Consider the following 21,411-nt stretch of genomic DNA (forward strand, 5'->3'; position numbering starts at 1 on the left):
AAAGGAGCAATGTGGCGGTGGGGGTTGCAATTTTAAATACTTTGAGGAATCATTTCTGTAGTTTGTTAAATACAATGGTTAGGATAGGCCTAATAGAGGAAGTGACTGTTGAGCTAAGATTTGGAATGGGCAAGAGTTAGCTAGGAGGATATCTGGGGGAAGAGCCTTGCAGGCAGAGGGAATGGCTAAGGCAAAACTCCTGAAGCTCGGTATCCCCAGCCTGTACAAAGAACAGTAAAGGGGCCAGTGTGGCTGGATCAGAGTGGGGGTGTGGGGCAAATTTAAAGTCAGAGGAAACAGGATGAGGCCACATGTAGGGACTTGGAAGCTAGTGTAAGGACTTTGACTTGTACTCTGAGATGGTGAACATGTTTTAAGCAGAGTAGTGATCCAGTCTTTTAAAATGATCACTCCGCTGTGTTGAGTATCGATAGCAGGGGGAACTTAGAGGCAGGGAGACTGACCGGTAGGCAGGCTTGTGTGGCAATGTAGATGAGAGATGGTGGCTTACACCTGGGTGGTAAGGAGTAAGGAGTGATCTTGTCTTCTCTCCCTTTTTCCCCTTCCATTTCTTTATTAACCTTTATTGAGCAAATGGCAGACATTATGCTAAGTCTTGCTCTTTGTGAGCAAGATTAACAGTCCCTATCTTCACAGAGCTTATCCTAGTGAGGGGAAGACAGACAATAAAAATGTGAATAAAATAACATTGTGCTGAGATTGCCTGAATACATTAGAATGTTGTAAGGGTGAATGAGGTTAGAGGAGGGCTAACTTACTTTAGCTAGAGTGGTTAGGTCGTCTGAGAAAGGAACATTTTGCTGAGAACCAAAGAATGGGAAAAAATCTAGTAGTGTAAAGAATGAGAATGGGGAGGCTGGGAAGAGCATTCTCCATACAGGGAGTGTGTACTAAGGCACTGTGGCAGTAGTGAGTTTAGTATTATCTGGGAACTGAATGGAGGCTGGGGTGGAGACCCAGGGAGCCAGGGGAAGGGCATGAAGTGAGGTTGAAGAAGGTGACTTTTAAGTGCAGCAGGAAGCCAGTGAACCTTTATAGGCAGTAGAGAGACATGACATTTTTAAAATGTCATTCTGGCTATTAGGTGAAGAGTTTATCAGAGGGACAATAGTGCACGTGAGTAGCAGACCAGTTAAGAGTCCATTGCAGGCAAGTAACACAGGTTGGTAACTTAGACTAAGGTAGTGGCAGTGGAGATGGAATGACCAGGATTTGAGAATATGTTGGAGGTAGAAATGTCAAGGCTTGGTGCTGATAGATGGATATGAGAATGAGGAAGAGAGAGGAATCAAGGTATTAAGGTTGACTTGTACTTGAATTTCTGGCTTCAGTATTTAGATGGAGGGATAATGGTACCTTTTACTGAGATAGAGATGGCCTTTAAAAAAGAAGAGAGCTGTATACCCCCCACCAAATAGAGGACTTGGAGGGTGGGAGCAATTTATGAAGTGGAGTCATCAGCTCTGGGAGTATAGGACTGGGGAATGTCAGAAGAGAAGGAATGTATAAAAGTTCGCAGAGGGCTCTCTGTCGGCGGCCGGCGCAGCCCGATTCAGCTGCTGGGCCCCTGAGGCAGCTCTTGGCTGCATTGGTGACATGGCTGACACCCCCAGAGACGCTGGGCTGAAGCAGGCGCCCGCGCCCGGGAACGAGAAGGCCCCCGCGGACTTCAGCTACGTGGGGATTGACTTCCTGGAGCAGATGTGCAGGAAGGCCATGAAGCAGGGCTTCGAGTTCAACATCATGGTGGTCGGGCAGAGTGGCTTGGGGAAGTCCACCTTGATCAACACCCTCTTCAAGTCCAAAATTAGCCGGAAGTCGGTGCAGCCCACCTCGGAGGAACGCATCCCCAAGATCACTGAGATCAAGTCCATCACGCATGATATTGAAGAGAAGGGCGTCCGCATGAAGCTGACGGTCATTGACACACCAGGGTTTGGGGACCACATCAACAATGAGAACTGCTGGCAGCCGATCATGAAGTTCATCAACTACCAGTACGAGAAATACCTGCAGGAGGAGGTCAACATCAACCGGAAGAAGCACATCCCGGACACGCGCGTCCACTGCTGCCTGTACTTTATCCCCGCCACAGGCCACTCCCTCAGGCCCCTGGACATCGAGTTTATGAAGCGCCTCAGCAAAGTAGCGAACATTGTTCCTGTCATCGCCAAGGCCGACACGCTGACCCTGGAGGAGAGGGTCTACCTCAAACAGCGGATCACCGCGGACCTGCTGTCCAACGGCATTGACGTGTCCCCCCAGAAGGAGTATGACAAGGACTCGGAGGACCGGCTGGTGAATGAGAAGTTCCGAGAGATGATCCCGTTCGCCGTGGTGGGCAGTGACCATGAGTACCAAGTGAATGGGAAGAGGATCCTTGGACGGAAAACCAAATGGGGCACCATCGAAGTTGAGACCACCACCCACTGTGAGTTTGCCCACCTTCGGGACCTCCTTATCAGGACGCACATGCAGAACATCAAGGACATCACCAGCAGCATCCACTTCGAAGTGTACCGGGTGAAGCGTCTGCACGAAGGCAGCCATGCCATGTCCAACGGCGTCGAGGAGAAGGGGCCCGAAGCCCAGGAGATGTAGACCCACCCTGCCCCCGGGACCCTGCCCCCGAGTCCTTTCCAGCACCACCCCCAGGCCCGCCCACATGCCCCATTTTATTTTATATAATATTCTCCACTTGTCATCGTTCTCTGCCCCTTTACACGCCGCCAAGTAACAAGATCACGTGTGCCCTCCTGAAAAAAAAAAAAAGTTCTCAGAGGTTGGTAATGCAAGCCACTAAAGAAGCATGCAAGGATCACCAGCCAGTGCAGAGCGCCCTTTTGAGGTTTGTGATCACTTTTAATCCGTTTAGAGTGAAACTAGTCAATTTCGTTATTTGGTTGGATTTCCCTCAGTGAAGTTCTCTTCTTCACTCCCCTTTTTTTCTGTTTCCTTTCTTCCAGCTATCCATAACTTGGACGTGAAATCTACATTTTTATTATTTATTGAAAATAATCCTAATGTTTCCTTACTTCGAAATGGAAAATTTATTGAAGTAAACTGCCTATAATTTAAAAAATATTAATTGAACTGAATGTTGAATTTTTCTTTCTGAAACACCCCCCAAATTTTTACCGTGTGGTCTACAAGTTAATTTCTTTACTTAATAGAAAAATAATTTCTACTTTCTCTAAACTGATTTACATGCATTGTCTGTTTTTCTTCTCTCCTTTGCCCATTTCTTCTCAACATTTCCTAAGGCTCAAATAACTATTCTCTACTTGTCAAGGGATGACTGCCAGAAACATTTATTTTCAAAGATGATAATCTGCCTTTTTAACAATCCAAATGTCCATTAATAGTTGAATGAATAAATTGTGGTATAGTCATATGAAGGAATACTATACAGCAATCAAAGTAAAGGAGCTATGACCCACAACAATATGGATGGTTTCTACATAATATTGAAGAAGTCACACAAAAGCAAATATATTATCCTATTTTTTTAAAGAGTAAAAAAGGTAAAAGTCAAGAAATTATTTTGGGACAGAGAGGCAATGAAAGGGGGCTTATGGGATGATGGTAATATGTCTTTTGATGGAGGTGATAGTGTGTTTGCTTTATGATAATTCATCATCTGACTGATGATTTAGAAAATCTCTGGTGTAAACTGAGGGTTGCTGGAGGGGAGGTGGGTGGAGGGATGGGGTAATTGGGTGATGGGCATTAAGGAGAGAGAGCACTTGATGTAATGAGCATTGGGTGTTATATGCAACTGATGAATCACTAAAATCTATATCAGAAACTAATAACATACTATATGTTAATTAAGCTGAATTTAAATTAAAAAAAATTTTTAAATCCCTGGTGTTTATTCTACTTTAATAAAAGTTTATAAAGCAAACAAGGGCTACACAAAATATGCAAAATTTCCTTTCTTTTAGAGAATGGGAGAGATGTTTATATACTCATTTGATCTCTTCATTTGGTCCCTTACATAAATGTCAAAGATGAATATATGCCTTAGCTTTATATGACCATTTAAGGGAATGAGACTAAATAGGGGTAAACTGAGGAAAGTTGGTTGGAAGCGTGATGTTTTTCAGTCTTAAGAGGCCAAGAGCTAATTCATTTACTAATAGACTTTTTAAGGAAATAGATTAATACAGTTTTGAAGGAAAAAAGAAAATGTAACCCTTGACATTAAAAGGATAAGTTTTGTTATAATTGTTCAAGAAGGGTAAACTTTGTTTTCTTGTTGGATAAACTGGAAAAAAACAAGCCACTTGTTTTGATGTAGGAGAGGGCTAAGGACTAACGATGTTTTAAACTCATGAATATCTCATAGTTCAGATTTTAATTTCTATCCAACTATGCTTTCTTTTTTCTATAAACAACTTTTATTTAAAATACCCTAGCATTCATTCTCTCTGGCCCTCATTATCCTTACCTGTAGAGTAAAGCTATGGGACTAAATGGAGAATTCTTAATTTGGAATCCATGAAAGGCCAGGTCTTTGAATCCTCTGAAAATGAAAGAAAATTATACATATATGTGTATATATGCATTTTTCTGGGGAGCTATCTATGGCCTTCATTGGTTTCCTAAGGTCCCTTCCAGTTCTGATATTCTAGGATTAGTGAAACAAAGATTAATTTTCATGTAGATATAAATTAAAGGCATTCTCTAAGACTGATTAGAAGGATTAGTGTTTTAATCTGAATGTCAGGTATTATTTTCTTGTTTTTTTTTTTTAAAGATTTATTTACTTATTTTAGAGAGCAGAGGAAGAAAGAGAATCTTAAGCAGGCTCCTCACCCAGCACAGAGCCTGACACAGGGGCTCAATCTCACGACCCTGAGATCATGACCTGAGCCGAATCCAAGAGTCAGTCACTTAATTGACTGAGCCACCCAGGTGCCCCATGGAAGGACAGGTATTTTTATTTTTATTTTTTTTAAAGATTTTATTTATTTATTCATGAGAGACAGAGAAGCAGAGGGAGAAGCAGGCTCCCACAGGGAGCCCAGTGCGGGACTCAATCCCAGGACCCTGGGATCCCAAAGGCAGACACTTAACCATCTGAGCCACCCAGGCGCCCAAAGGACAGGTATTTTTAAATACTTTCTCAAGAATTTGTTTTTAAACAAAATCCAAACTGTTAGATGCCAGTTTAAAACATCATTAGCCTTTAGCCCTCTCCTATGTCACATGTTATATTCCCCTCAAAAGGCCTACAGCTAACTACCACTAGTCTGAAAGAATAAGGACAGTGTCCAAACATGTTCAGTGTTTCCAACTGGGTGTTTACTCCTCTTGTGCTCCCTTCTGGGACATGGAACAAATCAGAGGATGCATATGGATGAAGAGGACAGTGACTGATAACACCTCAAATTTGCTTGTAGGCAGTATATCAATGCTTAAAACAAATACTGATGCCATGAAGATGGTCTGGTTCTGAGAGAATAACAAAAGCTCAGTGTTTGTCTTTATTTCTAAATAGTATCACCTTCTGTCAACAGCTCTTACAGCCCACTGGCCTGGTCCTGGGAAACTCTTTGTCTTAGGGCGATAAAAACTTGAGTGCCCTTTCCTCTTCTGACCCATTTCCAGGTTTATGTGTTGCTGTTTAGGAAAAAAAGAGCGTGGAGTACATTAGTACATTTAGTGTTTCAAAGAGGAGTGAGGGAAGGTGTTGGTGCAAATATAAGGGCACAGATTCAGAAAAGAACATTTCAACATCGCAAGAGAGGATAAAAACCATATGATCATTTCAATAGGTGCAGAAAAAGCATTTGACAAAATACAACATCCACTCATGATAAAAACCCTCAACAAAGTAGGCTTGAGGGAACATACCTCAACATAATAAAGGCCACATATGAAAAACCCATAGCTAACATCATACTCAATGCTGAAAAGCTGAGAGCTTTCCCCCTACAGTCTGGAACAAGACAAGGATGTCCACTCTCATTTTTATTCAACATAGTACTGGAAGTCCTACCCATAGCAATCAGACAAGAAGAAGAAATAAAAGGCATCCAGATCAGTAAGGAAAAAGTAAAACTTCCCCTCTTTGCAGATGACATAGTATTACATGTAGAAAACTTAGAAGACTCCACCAAAATACTACTACAACTGATAAATGAATTCAATACGGTTGTAGGATACAAAATCAATATACAGAAATCCACAGCACTTCTATGCCCTAACAATGAAGTAGCAGAAAGAGAAATTAAGAAAACAAATCCATTTATAATTGCATCAAAGAATGAAATGCCTAGGAATAAATTTAACCAAGGAGGTGAAAAACCTGTACTTTGAAAACTATAAAACACTGATGAAACAAACTGAAGACAACACAAATGGAAAGACATTCCATGCTCATGCATTAGAAGAGCAAATACTGTTAAAATGTCTATACTGCCCAAAGCAATCTACAGATTCAATGCAATCCCTATGAAATACTAACAGCATTTTGCACAGAACTAGAACAAATAATCTTAAAATTTGTATGGAACCACACAAGACCCTGAATAGCCAAAGCAATCTCGAAAAACAAAACTGGAGGTATCACAATCCCAGACTTCAAGTTATATTACAAAGCTATAGTAATCAAACAGTATGATAACTAGCATAAAAATAGACACACAGATCAATGGAATAGAGAGCCAAGAAATAAACCCACAATTATATGGTCAATTAATCTTCAACAAAGGAGGAAAGAATATGCAATGGGAAAAAGTCTGTTCAACAGACAGTGTTGGGAAAACTAGACAGCTATGTGCAAACGAAACTAGACTACTTTCTGTCACCATACACAAAAACAAATTAAAAATGATTAAAGACCTAAACATGAGACTAAAACCATAAAAATCCTTGGAGAGAGTAAGCAGGCGGTAATCTCTCTGACAGCAGCTATAGCAACATTTGTCTAAATAGGTCTCCTAGGGCAAGGGAAATAAAAGAAAAAAAAAACTATTGGGACTGCATCAAAATAAAAAGCTTCTACACAGCAAAGGAAACAATCAACAAAACAAAAAGATAACCTACTCAATAGGAGAAGATATTTGCAAATGACATATCCAATAAGGAGTTAGTATCAAAGATATATAGAGAACTTCTACAACTCAACACCAAAAAAGCAAATAATCCAATTACAAAATGGGCAGGGGACATGAACAGGCATTTATCCAAAGAAGACATCCAGATGGCCAACAGACTGAAAAGATGCTCAACATCACTCATCATCAGGAAAATGCACATCAAAACTACAATGAGATATTACCACCTCACACCTGTCAGAATGGCTAAAATCAAAAGTCCAAGAAACAAGTGTTGGTGAAGAGGTAGAGAAAAATGAACCCTCTTGCACTGCTGGTGGAAATGCAAACTGGTGCAGCCACTGTGAAAAACAGTATGGAGTTTCCTCAAAAAATTAAAAACAATTACCATATGACCCAGTAATTCCACTACTGGGTATTTACCCAAAGGAAATGAAAATACTAATTCGAAAAGATACAGGCACCCCTATGTTTACTGCAGCATTATTTACAATAGCTAAGATATGGAAGCAACCCAAGTGTCCATTGATAGGTAAATGGATAAAGAAGATGTGTATATATGTGGTGTATATATATATAATGGAATATTACTCAGCCATAAAAAGAATGAAATCTTGCCATTTGCAAAAACATGGATAGATCCAGAAGGTATAATATTAAGTGAAATTAAGAGAGAAAGAAAAATACCATATGATTTCATTCATGTATGGAATTTAAGAAACAAAACAAACAGAGAAAAAAAAGAGATATAGAAAAAACCAGACTCTTAAATAGAACTGGTGATGGGTGAGGAGATGGGTAGGGGGATGGGTGAAATATGTGAAAAGGATGAAGAGCACATCTATCATGATGAGCACTGAATATATAATAATACAGAATTGTTGAATCACTATATTGTATACCTGAAACTAATGTAACACTGTATATTGATTATACTGGAATTAAAATTTTTTAAAAATAAGTTAGAAAAAAGGGTAACATTTCAGTTATCAAATATATATTCAAAAGAAATAGGGGTGGGGAATCAGGGTACAAGCTTAAATTCTAATTTCAGTTCCACATTACCAGAATAGATTGCCCAGATTAAATAATTTTCCTCAAAAACAAAAACATTTCTACTTTTTCAGTTTAAAAAAATCTAAGCATAATTAATTAGAAATGTGATGAGACCCTGAATGTCCATTAGTGAAAAAGAAAGTCATTGCAACAATTATACTGAACACTATTTCAGGAGTTCTGAATTTTAAAGCAAAGAATTTTAAACAGGAATATAACAGAAGTTTAATTTTAGATTTGTTTTTATTCAAAAGAATAACTGCTTGACAACCTAAGTCACACAGTTTGGACCAAACCGCCAGTCCACTGAAACAGCCCTTTGAAGTTTGTATCCGCACAGCCACAGGGACTGACAAAGTCCTTTCGTCCCTTGTTGCTCTCAAATGCTGAGAATTGTAGTAGCTGAAACCACTGTTCTAGTGGACAGTGAGAATAATTGTTTCCACCATCTTGTTCCCCACAAGAGCTGCCCAAAGTTATCTTCTGCTCCTGGGGTTGGACCATCTGTTTTTGTGAAAGTTACATATTGCAGTTTACAAAAATCCAAATTGTTCCTTTGATTTATACTATCTAACTGAATCATAGAAGCATTACTATGCTTAAAACACTGATCGATTCTACTTGCTTTAAATACTTTCTCAGATCCCTTTTACGTTTATTATCAATGATTGTTAAAGATGACATAATAAGCAGGCCTAAAATTCTGAGATGTCCGCATGTTCCCTTTTCAGTTTAATAAGACTTCACATTATTATATAGTGTTTTTGTATGTTACAGAAGTTGGTACAATACACCTCTACTGGGAAAATCTTAGAAGGAATTCCAAATATTACAGTAAAACTGTAACTAGAAATGCGACACTTGCAGCAGAATACATGCAGAGAAAAATTAAATCCTTTCAAAAAAATGACATTGCTGTAGCCCCACACCAAATTTGTAATTGGTGAAAAATACGTTTCTAGTCTGGTAAATAGTGGCATAACAAAGTCCCAACTCATTAGCTTTTTAACTTGGTGACTGCAGCTGAAATGTTTTCTATGAATCATGCCACCATATTGGACATTTGATTTGGAAGTGTAGAATTAGGATTCATGAAATCTTGGTATGTAATCTTTCTAGACCTCTTAGAATCACCTAAGTGATGCTACTCCAGTGTGTTCTGAGACTTCCCAAGGATTCCAGTTTCTCTCCTGCTTCCCCTCTTCATAATAACCTTCACATCTATTTAAACCCATACTAAGGAGTTTACTAAGAGTCTAACACCTGTTTAGTCACTTATTTGTGCATGGCTTCAGACCAAACTTTGACCTGTAACATATGGATTTCATCTATGAAAAGGAAGGCAGTACCCTGCCTTCGTCACATAACTGTCCTAAGGATAAAAGGTCAAGTATGCGAGAAATGCTTTAATTATAATGTGCTATATTTAAGCATTATTGTTTTCTCTATGACAAGCAACAGCTTTGTCCTACACCCAAATTAGAAAATACTGTTATTGATATTTCATTCAGCATCTCATTAATTGATGACTAATCTGATGAACTTGAGAGAACATGATAGATTTGGGTTTTCTCTGTCAATACATAATGAGGTTCACTAATACATGAATGGACAGTATGACAGAGCCAACACTGACCCCTTGGCATCGATTGCCCTGCTGTCCAGTTCACAGATGAGCAGTTCCAGCTGAGGGAGTTAGGAGTTCATAACACTTGTGGTTTTGATTCTTCTAAAACAGAAAACTGCAGATGAGAGCGGTAGGTACTTATGCTGTAGCCATCAAAAAAAGCAAGATAACTTTCTTATTGAACTGCCTCAGACAACATTTGCTCATTTTGTATTAGACCTGAGGAATGTGGGCTATATGCTGCCATCTAGGGACAGTATTACAAAAGTTTTCTGACAAGAGAAAACAAAATTTGTCCATTCTGTTGGTATAACTCACCAGTAATTTCTCATCAAATTTAAATAGTGTTCCTATATCCCTCCGAAGGTTTTTGATGCTCATTGCCATGAAAATCTACTTTCCTCAGAAATTCATCAAACTACTATGTGTTTACAGTATCACAGAAGTTCCTGAAAAAAATTTCCCTTTACAAGTTAACTTTTATATATTATTCCTATAAAAGGACCAGACTCTTCTTTAAATGTCACAACTGAGAAAATCATGTGTGCTGACTGCAGATAAATGTTTTATACCTTAATTCTTCTATTGATTAAGAAGTGTTTTATAAACCAGAACATGAAAACAAATTATAAACTTCAAGTTCCTTCTTTTACTTTTAGCTGGTAGCAAAGAATTGTATCAGGATGGAAAAGCACAACTGCTGCAAGTGCATAAAATGTAGCTAGCACTAAAAGACACAGTGACTTTCCCCCAATATTGTACAACATTTTATTGTAACAAAAATAATTAGATGCATCTCATAGCAATTTATTATCATATAGGTACACACTGAGAAGGAGAAACTGGATAAACTGTAAAACAATATCTTACTATACATCCAATTAATGTAATTTTTGGAAAAAGATATAAAATCATCCCTTTTTATATAATTCTGTTTTTTTCCAGAGACTTTATAGACAACACAGAATCAAGATATAATTGTAAATTATTATAATTCTACCCTTAATATTAGAACCTGTAACGTAAAAATTCCAGTCATATCTTGGTAGGCATTTGCCAAATGAAATCAAATGTTTGTCATACATGGTTTTAAGCTTGTACAATAATATTCAAATACTGTATACTGCCACGGGCCCTTCTGTCTGGTTTCACACATTAGCTGAAATATTTTTAGTAAACTCACATTTTTTCACCTGTTTAGCCTCTGTGTTATCACTTCTCGATACATAATAGAGATGTAGATGAGCAACAAAAAGATGACAAAGAAATCATCTAGAAAGCCTAGAATTCCAAACAGGGCTTCAGGTACAAAATCTAGAGGTGATATAAGATAGAAAAAAGCTCCCATTAAACAAAGTATTATCCTGATGCGGAACATCCAGAAAAGGCCCCCGACTGAAAACATTTCCCTGAATGCATGCCTCAGTAAAGTGGGTAGATCCATAATTCTTTCCATCATCTGGTAGGGGGAAGAACAAGATATGATTTGTCATCTAATATGTCAGAAATCAATATAATTTTCTTACAATGTGCAAACTCAGTTAACATGAATTAAGGAATTTCACATATTTTCTAGTTAAGCATTTTATTTAAAAACAGATCTTTGATAACTAGGTTCTTCTAAAATAGATCTTACTGCAGATAACTGAAAAGCAACTAAAATGTCAACAAACTTAAAATACAGGATATAGTGAGGCAAAACTCAAGTCCTCTCTAATTTGAATTAGTAAAATAAACCAAATGAAGCACTTAATGTATATAGAATTAGAGCCTGAGGCTTGAGCTGGGTCTGGGTTTAAACTCAAAGTCAATCTCTTAGTAGTCAGGTAACCTTGGGGAAAGTTGTTTAACCAAATTGAGATCGAGCAACAACTAACCAAGTATGTGTCACAAGGACTATTAAGAACTAAAAGATACTGTATACAAAAGACCTTTATACACTGCCAGACAATATAGAAGTAGTATACATTAAAGACACATTAACTTGGATGACTTTGACAGTCTAAGAATAGCAATGAAACGAAACGGACTCCTTCCTAGGATGTTTATTTGGCTTAAAGGGAGTTTAAGTTAATTACTAATTGCCACATAGATTTTTGGAATGCCAGACCCTACCTTTATGAAAATGATTACGTTTCTGAATATGTACAAAAACATCAATTACTAGGTTTTTACATAGCATAATTTTCACAGCTGAAAACAAATTACATAAATTTTTGAAAATTGAGGCATTCAGAGAAATTGGAACCCTCACACATTATTGGTGGGAATGAACAGCCTCTTTGGAAACAGTTTGGCAGTTCTTCTAAAGGTTAAACAGAGTTACCATAATATCCAGCAATTCCACAATGAGGCATATACCCAACAGGAATGAAAATGTGAGTCCACACAAAAACTGGTACACAAATATGAATGGAACCATTATTCATAATAGCCAAAAAGTATAAACAATTCAAATGCCCATCAACTGATGAATGGATAAACAAAATGTGATATACCACTTGGCCATAAAAAGCAATGAAGTTATGATATATTTCACAACATGGATGAACCTTGAAAACACTATGCTAAGTGAAATAAGCCAGAGACAAAAGGCCATATATTATATGATCCCATTTCAATGAAATGATGAAATATCCAGATTAGCCCAATCTATAGAGGCAGAAAGTAAATTAGTAGTTACCAAGGACTGGGGAGAGGGAACAGGAAAGGGGTGAATGAGAAGGGATGCCAAAGCTTCTGGAATGATGAAAATACTCTAAAATGGATTATGACAATAACTAGATTATATTTACTCTGAATACACTAGAGACCATTGAATTATTTATTAATTAAACAGGTTGCACTTTATGATGTGTAAAATACATCTAAATAAAGCTGTTAACAAAAGAGTACTACTATCTATTTGTATAACCTTGAGCAAGTTAGTTTATCCTCTGCCTGCAAACTTTACATTTGTTTTGTGTAGTCTCTTTGGACTATATGGTCCTGTGTAGTAATGAACTACCATGACTTCTCAACATAACTTCTTTCACGATCTCATTTGTCAGGGGCTGGTAGATACAGAGAAACTGACCAGGGGAAGAAAGTCACTTCCTGTGGTCATTCCACTGGGCACAGTTCAGCTCTAATTAACAATCTGTATAATTACAGTATGTCCAAGTATGTATTTTGTTTGTTTCACAAGTGCCAAATAAGCAGAGAGGGAAGTGGTGACAAAAATGGGAAGAACTGAGCAAGTGATAAGGAAAGAGTTTTATAAACTCCACCAGATAATCTTGTAAATCCTTTTTGGAAAACTGATCACAAAAAACCAAAATGGTCTTTTTAGAATTAGTTCCTATGTCAATTTTCTATTCTCTACTGGAGAAACTAACATTTAAAGCAAAACAGCAGCACAACTTTCACAAGTCTATGGTAAATTGTTTTAAATATTCTAGGGACCAGCTAGTCTATCTTTTGAATACTTTTCTGTCCTTTATCAGAGCTGTTTGTTCACTTGTCATATCACTTATACAAATAATAAGTAGGTAAGTAGATAAGAACTATGAAATGGGTTACTAAGAAATGTTTGTATATTAATCACAATCTTACTCCAACTTTGGATGAGGCAGAATATTACAGTAAGAGCTAAATATCTCTATTACACTGTAATTTCATCACATACCAGACTTGTCAAATATCTGACACCTACCAAAAATTAATTGAGCAACGATATGCTTCACACTTAAAAAACAGGAATGAATATCTTAAAATGATTTTTTTTTTTCTTAAGTTCAGTGGTAGGTCTTGAATTTGGAACATGTTGATTTTCAAAGAATCATCCTACAGATGACACTGGAGGATATGTAAAAAAAAAAATTGCTGGATGAAATATAGCAGAAGAGGCCCTCAAATAACTGTGAAGGACAACAGTGATTGGATTAACTTTCTTTTTGTTTAAACATCTAGAAGATTTACCCGTTATCCACAAAAGCTGAAACTGTATGCCCTTAAATGTACATGACATCACAGTATAAGAAATACATGCAAGGAAGCACAAGAGCACACAAGTGTTTAATACTGAAGCATTTTAATAGCTTATATTCTTGGCTGAGAGTAGTATATCAATTCTTAACCATAACTCATTAATTTATTCAACAAATATCAAAGGCTTACTGTATCCCAGGCACTGAAATTGATGAGAATATAGCAGTGGATATATAAATATAGTTCTTGCCCTCAAGAAGCTTTTAGTCTACTGAGAGAAAGATAATGAACAAGATTTGAATATGGTTTGTGACAAATGCTACAAAGGAACAGTGCAGAGGACAGTGATAGAGAATACCTTAGTTGATCAGGGAAAGCCTCTCTTAGGAAGGTCTACTTAAGAACGACCTAAAGGATGAGAAGTCAGCCATGAGAAGAGCAGAGGGACAAGCATTCCCAATTGAGGGGTCATGTGTGAAGGCATTACGATGGGAAGACTTGGAGTGTATTTTGAGAGCTGAAAAGCGACCGGTGGAGGTGAAGCATTTTGGGTGAGGCTTGAGAGGGAGGCACCAGGTCATGTAGGGCCTTGTAAACACAGGAAGGAATTGGAACATTATTCCAAAACACTGGAAGTTTTAAAATACAAGAATATCATGGTCTTATGTTTTTGAAATATTACTCGGGCTGCTGCGCAGAGAAAAAAGTCACAGTGGAGAGGCCACTTGCAGTTATTATCCTAAGCAAGAGATGATGGTGGCTTAGGCTAGTATGATGGCTACAGACACAGGACATTTTTATGAGCTAAAAATGACAGGATCTCTCAAAAGGAGAAAAGAAATGATAATACAACTTATTTATGTATCAGATGAAGGGAATGAGGGAAAGGAAGAAATCAAAACAGCTAAGACTGAGAAAAGAATATACTGAGTTGAGGAGGGAAGCAATTCAATATTGTACATACCATGTTTGAGATGACTATGGAACATCCAAGTGGAGATGTAAGCCAGGCACTCAGACGCATGCTCTAGAGCTCAGAGGAGAGGTCTAGGCTTTCCATATAAATTTGTATTTACAATATTGATTTTTGAAGTACATACTTAGTCATGCACACACTTCTAGAATTCTTTTGTTAGATTTTGAAAAAAACTGGAATGAGCCAGTAAAATGTGAGAGTTTTTAATCTATCACATGCCTTTTTTTGAGGGGAGGAGGTCAACTATTAAATTAATGTGTTCTTTAAAAATCAAACGCTTTTGAGTAACTAAAATGACATAACAAAAAAACCTCTCCAACATCTAGAGTTACTTCAAAGAGGAGGTCAGGGTAAATAAAAAAGTGGAAGACACAATTGTAAAACTCTCCAGAAGTTCTCAGTTATAAGTTTCTCATTGGATAATCCCTATTTTAGATTTGCACAGGAGTCAATAATTTTACATTTCCCTCCAATTTTTCCTTTTTTTTTTTTTCTGGAATCTCTTTCATAAAGATTTTATAATGACTTTTTTTTTTAAAATAGAAAACTGTAGTCTTTGGGAAAGCTGTAACTCAGTGATTGACAACAAGGATGAAGTTTATTTTATTTAAAAGATTTATTTATTTATTTGAGAGAGTGAGAATGAGAGAGAGAGAGAGAGTACATGAGAGGGGGGAGGGTCAGAGGGAGAAGCAGACTCCCCGCTGAGCAGGGAGACCGATGCGGGACTCGATCCCCGGACTCCAGGATCATGACCTAAGCCCGAAGGCAGTCGCCTACCAACTGAGCCACCCAGGCGCCCCAACAAGGATGAAGTTTAAAACTTTACCCAACACACATAAACAATGAGACTTTTTATAGTCAAAGAATACTCGTTGGTTAATCTTACCTTACCAAAGAGAAGTATCATTATATTCTAACTTTGCACCTGCTATAACAATACTTACAGATCTGGGCTGCCCTGAGAATCTCCGGTTATAATCATTAATATCCTGGCGCAATGATACAACATCCTGAGATTGGTCATTTTCACCAAATACTGTTAGCAGTAAAGTCACCTGTGTATTACAAAAAGAAAAAATTGTTATACCTTTCTGCAGCATTAATTTTTTTCATTTTATGTTATTATTCAATAGAATGAGAAAAGCTTCTAAATTTATATTTCACTCATTTTGGTTTTTTTTTCACTCATTTCTTTTAATAAAGGCAACATGGGGAGGAAAGTAAGTTATCATTGCCTTATAATAAAATCCAATGCAAAATGTAATTTGAATTCCCATAAAATCAAATGGGTACCTCAACCAAACACTGGTTCTAATATTTTCCAGTTCATGCCAGGGATATTCAGTAGTTCTCTGTTTGGGCTAACAAATATTTGAAAATATAAGATGAGAAAATACTCAGGAGTGAAGTGACATAAAAATAGATCTTTATCATTGTGAGAGCGAAAAATTAGGGATTTCTTTTGTGATTAAAATCATTATTCTTCAACCTCACTGGTATTTGAAATATCTTTGAATGCTACCAAACATAATACAGAGATTAAATTATTGCAGGGACCCACTCTCAAGCACCCATCCCTACTATCATCAAAAAAGGTAATTCTTGATACTGTTATATAACGTAATACTTTTAACCTGGTTTCCTCCATGGTAGAGATAAGGATACACAAATGTCCCAGGACCCATACTGAGGTAATCTGAAGATGACAGTATCTTGAAAAATAAGTACATTTTAAAATATATCAATGCCTATAGAAATAGTCACTGTACAAGGAGATAAAAATGGGAAGGAGTAGGGATGCCTGGGTGGCTCAGATGGTTAAGCGTCTGCCTTCGGCTCAGGTCATGATCCCAGGGTCCTGGGATCGAGCCCCACATTGGGCTCCTGGCTCAGGAAGGAGCCTGCTTCTCCCTCTCCCTCTGCCTCTCTCTCTATCTCTGCATCTCAGATGAATAAATAAAATCTTTAAAAAAAAAAAAGGGGAAGGAGCAGTGACAGATTTAGGTTTAAATCATCTAGCTGTTTTTATCCTTCCTCAGCTCAGCTGTAAAACCAGGACTTCCCACTATGCAGATGCTTTCCATACAGCCAAACAAAGGAGTGATGAAGAGCAGTAGGTGGTAGGAAAGCAGGTACAGCCTCTCTTCACAAATTTGCTAATTTGCTAATAAAAGTGCATCTTTCAATGAATAATAAGTGAGCACTCACTGTGGGCCAGGCACTGTGCTAAGTGCTACACAGACCCCAAAACTGAAGACATAGTCCTGCCCCTTGCTGACCACAACACCCAAGATAGAAGGGGAGGCAGACCTGTTATAAGGCGCTGGTGGTGGGGGTTATTATGACACTTGAGAATAAGGACTTCTGCCTCGGGTGCCCAGAAAGTGGAAACATAAGCTGGCCCTTGAAGTGCAGCTCGGGCCACTCGTATGTTAGCGTATGCATTCAGGAAGAGAAGTGGTGAGTATGTTACAGTCAGAAGCAGCAACCTGTGCACTAAATCCAGTGAAACAGGGTGGGGAACAGGTACCAGCCACCTGTCCTACTTCCAGGATGAATTATTCTCTAGTTAGGGAAACAAAAGCTATTATATAAAAACAATTTTATCTCTACCTTTCTAGACTCTAGCTATTTATGGGTGGTCAAAAGGATATCACCTGCTAATACATATATACCCCATGAAAAGCCATGGATGGAGCCAAGAAGAGGGGACAGGTGGGAACTAATAATTCTTTAGTGTGAGACCCATGGCCTGGTCTCAGTGTTGCTGGAAGATAGCTAAAGATTATGAGAGGTTGTACTGGCAAATAAACTTCACTGTTGACTGACTTGTTTCACAATCAAATCAGCCAGAGAGGCAGTACAAAAAAAAACAACAAAAAACCCCCCAAAAACGATTTTCCTCCTGCCATGTAATACAAAGTCAAATGTAAAAGAGACAGAATTTGGGAACGTAGAAGCAAGGGGGAAAGAGGATAAATCCCTGAACCTCCCTCTCTACACCAAAAAATGAGGCAGTGATGGGGGTAAGTGGATAGCCAGAACAAAAGTTGAAAGAATGTGTGTGTCTGTGTGTGTTTAACAATACATACTACATGGTTTTATTCATATAAGGTCCAAAAATCACACAAAACTAGACAATAATCTTAGAGGTGCATGCTAAGGTAATACACCTATAAGAAAATCAAAGAAATGCTTATCATAAAAGTCATTTATGGAGTAGCCTCTAGGAGAGGAAGGAAGGGGTGGAGATTTGGTCCTGAGGAGGCTTCTCGGGGCTGCTGGCCAGTTCCTATTTCTTCATCTGAGTGGTGATTATTGAAGTGTTCCTTTGTGATAATTCAATGAGCAGTACTTTTTTGTTTTGTGTGCTTTTCTGTATGTCTGTTATAGTTTACAAAGAATTTTAGAAAAATTGTTGCCTCTTCTACCATTTTGTTTCATTTTTTGATCTCTGTGGGTTTTGCCTTTACAAAATGTCCTGTTCTTTTAATGGGGTTGCAAAGAGTAGCAAAAGTAAATATATGTGTTCAATTTGATATCTTGAAAGCTCTCTATCCTTTCTGGACTTCACTTTGCACACTGGAAGACTTCCTAAGGAGCTGCTGTCTTTTTACTTTCATAACTCATTATTAGAAAGGTAGGTATTTTGATTTAAATGAAAAACAAAATAAGTATACAGAAAATTATGAAAAAACTGTATACAACTGATAGAATGTTCTATTTTACTATATTTACTAATTAAAAAACTAAGAACTTCATTTTCTCAAACTTTTCAGTATTTTGTCTTTCCAGTTTGTCCAAGAAATTGAGAAAATCTGCGATTTTTCAGTCTTCAGTATATGTTTATAAAAACTTATCATCTCACTCCTGAAGTAGCTTCTATACTAACTAAAATAGTCTGATCTGTTCTGGATCATGTAATATGGATATGTCTCCAAAAAAGACATTAAAAAAATTATTATTCATCATATAAAGCTATCTAGACCCTCACTGGAGAAGGGCAGATTAAAAGTAAATTGAAAGAGAAAAACATTTTTTTATTTCAAAAGAAGTATATGTAGGGGAATTATTTGGTTAAGCCTGATTAGCTAGTTCAGTTATTCCTTTGCTAGTATTACAATGAAGACTTACTAGAATTTTGGGGAGGATTAATTTACCAGTTGTTTTTTAATATAATTGAGGGATTTAGAAGGGAATTTCCCTTTTTTGCTGTCTTTTAGACATTAAAAAAAAAATAATGGAGTAACATTATAGAAGCTGTGGATAAACAGAACTTCCCTAAGATCCAGCAATTGCACTAGTAGGTGTTTACCCAAAGAATACAAAAATACTAATGCAAAGGGATACATGCACCCCAATGTTTAGCAGCATTATTTACAATAGCCAAATTATGGAACAGTGCTAGTGTCCATTGACTGATGAATGGAAAAAGAAGATGAGGTATGTGTATATAATGGAATATTACTGAGCCATAAAAAAGAATGAAATCTTCCCATTTGCAATGACATGGATGGAGCTAGAGTATTATGCTGAGCAAAATAAGTCAGAGAAAGACAAATACCCTAGGATCTCACTCATATGTGGAATTTAAAAAACAAAACAAGAAAAGGGAAAAAGAGAGAGAGAGGCAAAGAAAGAAACAGACTCTTAACTATAGAGAGCAAACTGATGGTTACCAGAGGGGAGGTGGGTTGGGGGGAATGGGTGAAATATGTGATGGGGATTAAGGAGCGTGCTTGTTGAGATGACCGCCGGATATTGTATGGAAGTGTTGATTCACTATATTGTACACCAGAAACGAAATTTAAATAAAATTTTAAAAAGATCAAAACAATTCAAAAGTAGATACAGAAATGATAAAAAATTTACAAAATGAACTAACATAAATGATGCTTTCTGGATACAAACATTACCGTTTGTCTACAGATTGGACAACTGATTGCCCCAAGCCATGAACCATATCGCCAGTATGCAATAATGCAGGTACCTAATGAGGAAAAAACCTATTAATACTGATGTTTTAAATTTTAAAACCCATGAATTCTCAGAAAGTTTCAAATATCTGAAATATTTTTATAGTATCATCTTATATTAAAATATTTTTTATTTCATCCAACCCTTAGGCAAATTCAAATCTAGTAACAATTCCCAGCCATTGAAAATATTTTTATTTAAACTATTAGTTAAGATACAGACATTTTTATATAATCCAAAGCAAGCATGCATTAACTGCTTCAATGCTGAGACTTAATAGAAATATTGCACTTCTTATGTAAAATAAATAAACATCATTGCAAATATGACAACCAACAAATCACAGTATAAATTTTCTGGTCCAAATTTGGTATATATGTTACAAAAACATCACTTCTATTTTTTTAAAGAATTTAGAAAGCCAAGTTACAGTGGTATAATAATAATTAAGTACCATGAACAAGGAACCAAAGGATACAAAGATTACAGGCTGTCTGACCTAATAAAGTTTATAATCCAGTTTAATAACTGAATCAACTTTGTACTGGATGGATTTGATTTTTCTGCTAGAAGATGTTCATGAGCAGCAAAACAGCTTAAAGGAAGAGTTTATAGACCTCAAAAAGTGGCAGGTAAGCTAAGTGTAGAAGCACTAAAATTCAGGCCACTAACAAATGAAAAAGGAATATTTTATTTTATTCTATTTTATTTTATTTTTTTTGAAGATTTTATTTATTTATTTGACAGAGCAAGAGCACAAGCAGGGAGGAGCAGAAGGAAGGGGAGAAGCAGGCTCCGGGCTGAGCAGGGAGCCCGCCGTGGGGCTTGATCCCAGAACTCTGGGATCATGACCTGAGCCACCCAGGTACCCCAAGAAGGAATATTTTAAAATACTGTCTGATGTTTAAGGGGCAAATTCATTTCTTCTCTGCAGGACACCTGTTTCTCATACAATTCAGGGCCCATTGTGAATGTGAACTAAGTGCTTTCAGCCTCCAGGATCTTTTGTTTTCTTACTCTTGTCTTAGCAACCTAGCTTAGCCCTCCTGCATTCCTTATTCTGATTCTTCCAGATCAGATAAATGACCAGAATTTAGACTAAGCAACGACGGGGCACCTGGGTGGCTCAGTCATTAAGCATCTGCCTTCGGCTCAGGTCAGGATCCCAGGGTCCTGGGATCGAGCCCCGCGTCGGGCTCCCTGCTCAGCGGGAAGCCTGCTTCTCCCTCTCCCACTCCCCTGCTTGTGTTCCTGCTCTTGCTGTGTCTCTGTCACATAAATAAATAAAATCTTAAAAAAAATAGAATAAGCAACGACAAATTGAGAAGACCATTTGTGATATAGTGAATCAATCGGAAGGTAGTTAAATCTCAAACTGTTTACTATTTAAGTACAAAAGGAATGCAGGGAGGGAGAACTCTGGGATGCATCAGAGAGTAATTTGTAGATGAGAAAGGATTTGAATTGAACTTTGTAGGATAGGGAAGATTTAGATATAGAAAACAGGAAGTAGGATGCTCCCAGTTTTATGAACAGAAAGGAGCAAATGCCAGAAGTAGAAACAAATGGTATGTGAGAAGAATGGTGAGCAAACCAAGGGGCTAAGCAAAGGCTATCCACATTGGACATTACAGTGACTATGTGGAAAAACAGGTACGATGATTTAAAGATGAATTTAAAAGCCAAACAATATGTGGCATCTTTTCCTACTCTGA

At 37.4% G+C, this 21,411-nt stretch overlaps 1 protein-coding gene and 1 pseudogene across 5 annotated transcripts in view; one reads left to right on the plus strand and one right to left on the minus strand.

The window, feature by feature from the left end:
• The first annotated feature begins 267 nt into the window (after nt 1–267).
• Nucleotides 268–3,007, plus strand: LOC114224864 (septin-9 pseudogene; annotated as a pseudogene).
• Nucleotides 3,008–8,359: 5,352 nt separating this feature from the next.
• Nucleotides 8,360–21,411, minus strand: part of RNF170 (ring finger protein 170) — a 46,685-nt gene continuing 33,633 nt past the window's right edge. For all 5 annotated transcript variants that reach the window (XM_028124136.2, XM_028124137.2, XM_028124135.2 and 2 more), the window contains 3 exons: nt 19,636–19,709; nt 15,664–15,774; nt 8,360–11,230 (listed from right to left, as the gene is read on the minus strand). In XM_028124136.2, coding sequence (XP_027979937.1) covers nt 10,961–11,230; nt 15,664–15,774; nt 19,636–19,709 — 455 coding nt within the window. In that variant the 3' untranslated portion in view covers nt 8,360–10,960. The remainder of the gene's footprint in view (nt 11,231–15,663; nt 15,775–19,635; nt 19,710–21,411) is intronic.

The sequence above is a fragment of the Eumetopias jubatus genome, unplaced genomic scaffold (assembly GCF_037043125.1).
Source record: "Eumetopias jubatus isolate StellerSeaLion01/CBP00866 unplaced genomic scaffold, mEumJub1_p1.0 scaffold_2, whole genome shotgun sequence".
Lineage (NCBI taxonomy): Eukaryota > Metazoa > Chordata > Mammalia > Carnivora > Otariidae > Eumetopias > Eumetopias jubatus.